The sequence below is a fragment of the Nicotiana attenuata genome, unplaced genomic scaffold (genome assembly GCF_001879085.1).
Source record: "Nicotiana attenuata strain UT unplaced genomic scaffold, NIATTr2, whole genome shotgun sequence".
NCBI lineage: Eukaryota > Viridiplantae > Streptophyta > Magnoliopsida > Solanales > Solanaceae > Nicotiana > Nicotiana attenuata.
The window spans coordinates 6,930-10,948 of NW_017673281.1; the positions used below are offsets into that span (position 1 = coordinate 6,930).

General features: G+C 32.5%; 1 protein-coding gene across 1 annotated transcript; it reads left to right on the forward strand.

The window, feature by feature from the left end:
- Positions 1-203: 203 nt before the first annotated feature.
- LOC109215929 (replication protein A 70 kDa DNA-binding subunit A-like) lies at positions 204-3,777 on the forward strand. The gene is made up of 10 exons (XM_019380052.1): positions 204-263; positions 558-828; positions 906-1,002; positions 1,133-1,257; positions 1,335-1,419; positions 1,507-1,642; positions 2,624-2,781; positions 2,912-3,086; positions 3,132-3,206; positions 3,262-3,777. Exons 1-10 carry the CDS (start codon positions 204-206, stop codon positions 3,775-3,777), a joined length of 1,698 nt encoding a protein of 565 aa, XP_019235597.1.
- The last annotated feature ends 242 nt before the right edge of the window (positions 3,778-4,019 follow it).

The window sequence follows — 4,019 nt, forward strand, 5'->3', positions numbered from 1 at the left end:
TATCTATAGATATATATATAGTAACTGAATTTTTTTGTAATTATTTGCTATTTAGGGTTTATTTTTCCATACAAAATTTACTGCATATATATATATATATATATATATATATNNNTATATATATATATATATATATATATATATACGGCATTTGACGCCATTTGACAGACAATCCTCTTATAAAGTTTTCTCTAAGAAGAAATATGACGGCATTTGACTATATTTGCAATATATCGAGTAACAAGATGAATTGGAATTTGAAGGTACGAATAGTAAGATTGTGGCATGTTCCCGACCTCGACAAACCAGACAACACCGTCTCCCTTGAATTAATTATTCAAGACGAAAAGGTGCATTCTTTTTTAAAAAAACTCATTTTTTCATACAAGTTTGACTACAATCTCATCTTCTGCTTCAAACTATAAAATTCATTACGTTAAACATGTTTTTAATCAACTTCGATTTAGATTAGTATTTACCGTCAAATATGCTGTGACAACACTGTACTACTGAGTATTTGTCTAACTCAATATTAATTATGAATTTTTGGATTCTAGGGCGATCGCATTCATGCGACAGTTGGTCGGTCACTTATACGTATGTTCAAACCAAAGTTAAAAGAATTGGGTTTGTACGTTATGAAGAACTTTGTGGTTGGACCAAATTATATGAAACTTAAATACACGCGGCATAAATTGAAGTTGGCTTTTACTCATAAGACGATTGTAGAGGAAGCAAATGATCATCTTTTTGGTATGGCTATCTCCGACTTAAAACCTTATGAGTATTTGATAAACAAAATTGATGTTGAAGAAAGTGAACTCTTCGGTAAGTATTCAATTCGCAGTTCTTTTATTTGAATGTCTTATAAACTTTCTCCAAATTATTTTCTTAAATTATTATAGATGTCATTGGAGAGGTTGTAAGTTATGGTGAGGTAGAATCCCATAACCAAGGTGATAAAACCAGCAGTTATATGCATGTGGAACTTGAAGATCATGAGTAAGAATGCATCTATGAATTTACTTTGTTATGTATTTTAACATCATTACTTATCGTTGTCTGATTAAATTGTTATATATTAACATGATTATGGCCGTTGTCTAAGTAAGTTGTTATATAAATTACACAGGAGGAATAATATCTCGGCAACATTTTGGGGAGAATTTGTTGACCAAATATTGCCACATTTACAGGGATCACCCCATCAGCCGGTCATAATTGTTATGCAGTTGATAAAAGCTCACAAATTTCAAGGTATTTCTATTGTATTGATGTTATTGGATAATTTTCTTATGTTAAGTTTTTGGTTCAGAAACTAAAGTTATATATAGGCAAATATTCTGTGTGTAATACTTGGCATGCCTCAAAGCTCTGGATTAACCCGGATCTTCCTCAAGCTACTGATTTTAAGTCCAGGTTAGTTATTTCATAAATTAACTTTATGTGGATACTACACAAATAACTGTTTATGGATAAAACTAATACAAGCTTGCGTCAATACAGAATGGCAAGTGTGAATGAAACTAACTCTGCCAGGATCAGTCAAATACCTTCTCAGCGTAGTTATTCTATTTCTGATGAGTTGGCTACTGGAACTGTAGAAGTTAAAACTATTAGCGATTTGGTCGACTGCATGGAGGTGACTAATCTATTAAAATACTTTAATATTTAACTAATGTTATGTTGTTTATGTATAACACTGTTATGTCTAAAAATACTATTTGTTATGGTGAGCCATGTGCACATATATGTTTTTTGGAAAACCTATTAAGTAATTTTAGATACTGTAGTGAGCCATGTGCACATATGCTCTTACCATACTATTTGTTATGGTGAGCTATGTGCACATATGCTCTTGGCACATATGTTAGGATCCCTGTTGCATACGTTTATGAGCACTACACAATTTCCATATAGAAATATCAAAGATAGAAAGCCAAGATACTTCCCTTTATTAACTTAAGAAGGAATTCCAAAGTGATTAATAGAATTTAGCCTCATACATTCAATAACTCATTTAACATGTAAATGCTTAAATGGAAATGCTTAAGATGGTGAAAGCCTCTTCTGCAACTCCACTGTTTGGGATTTTCGTCGTCAAAGATGAAAATACTAATTACAACCTGCAGGTGACATGCAACTCCAACTGATCAAATTTACAAACTCTTGTGTTATTCATTTTTATTTTTATTTTTCAACTTTGATGGTGTCTACTGCTTTTCTTTCACTGAGCTACCACTAAAATGAGGATTTACATTATATTTTCTTGCATTTGTAAATCATAATGCTGACACATACTCTCAAATTTATAATGTTATAAAGTGGACATTGATCACATATCCACATGTGCACCAACTGATAATTAGTAGAGATAGTAGAGGAAAGCGATGATAAAATACCACTCCTTAAAAAGTAAAAATCTAAAGGTAGTTCAAATTTTCTTTGACATAATCTCTGGACAAACTCATTTTGGTAGGAATTTTCATTTGTAAGAGGAAACAATACCACATCATTTGTAACATGTTCATCTTGGTTCAGATTTCAAACACAACTCATGCTTGTCCACATTTAGGAAAATCAAATTTTCTAGATACATTGCTACAACTTGACTTCTTTTCAGGAAGGACATATTTGGATTGTTGCGACTGTAGTGAATCTTCTACTTGAAAAAGAATGGTCATATTTGGGGTGCAAGAGATGCTCAAAGAAGGTTGACAAAATTGAAAGTAAATTTCACTGCAAGAAATGTGATCGGCTTGATAGTTCTGCCACTCATAGGTTTGATAAGATTCACTATTTACTGTGAAATAGAACTAAAGTTACAAGTTACAAAAATAAGGACCAATTTTACTATTAAATATTAAATAAAACTAAAGTTTCAATTTCTTATTCTAAACGTGTCTTTCAGGTTCAAGCTTCGAGTGCAAGTAATGAATCACACTGGCTTTATATCTTTGTTGCTTTGGGATCGTGAAGCAACAAGTCTCATTGGGAAGTCTGCTAATGAGTTAAATGAAATTTCAATTGAGGTATATTTTATTTATTTTAATTGTTACTATATTTTTTCAATAAAAGTAAGAAAGGTAATTCTTTGTGTTTTACCATTTCTAACACTAATTCGGTCTTAGGCTTCTGCTGTTGTTGATGAGTGTTCTTATCCAGTGGAGTTGTATGATATTCTTGACAAAAAAGTCCTGTTTAAAGTGAATGTCAAGAGCTCCAACCATTTCTAACCTTTATTGCTCCATCCTTCAAAAGAATGAGGTAAATAAGAAATTGATCACATGCAATAAAGGTGCTATTGGATCATGTTCAGTATTGTTTGCCAAGTCTCTTTCAAACATGTTGAGATTGGCAATGTCATCATCTGGTCGTTATGCGATACTACACAGCAGGTTCACGTATTCGATGCTTCTGATGTTTCTAAGTACAGGTGTATTTTGGATGGCAAGGTTAAATGAAGGACTTTCACGCTTTGATGCGATACTTATTGTCCCTATGTTTCAAATAGCTTGGACATTTTTCTCCGTTTGTACTGGATTTGTGTACTTTGAGGAGTACAAGGTGTTTGATGCTTTGAGAACAACAATGTTCATTCTTGGAATTATTTGTGTGTTTATTGGCATTTATTTGCTAGCACCTGAAGATGATGAATCATATCCAAAAGGAGGTGAAGTACTGAAGGATGAGAAGAGGCTGTTCATGCCATCTAAAGACTCCCAAATTAAATATGTAGAGATCATTTGGACAAGTTATGGTGATATAAAGTGCTAATATGTCGCCTAGCATCTAGATTGTCAAGGCCATTAAGCACAATATTGAATTGCTTGAAAAAATCAACATTGAAGTCTGGATCTTTGACATTTGCATGGTATGGTGTAATTCTAATATGAGGCCTACATTTTAGGACAGCCTCTCTAGCAACCTGGAGAAAATTTTGAGTACATTACTTAGGAACCAAATGAAAATGGAATCCAGAAAAAAGAAATTGATGTGATTTCCTTACTTTAGCCTTA

Bases quoted from the DNA above. Each gene is read 5' to 3' on its own strand.
- LOC109215929 (XM_019380052.1), top strand. From the start codon at position 204: ATGACGGCATTTGACTATATTTGCAATATATCGAGTAACAAGATGAAT. The intron at 829-905 runs GTAAGTATTCAA...AAATTATTATAG, and splicing joins TGAAGAAAGTGAACTCTTCG to ATGTCATTGGAGAGGTTGTA. The intron at 3,207-3,261 runs GTGAATGTCAAG...ATCCTTCAAAAG, and splicing joins ACAAAAAAGTCCTGTTTAAA to AATGAGGTAAATAAGAAATT.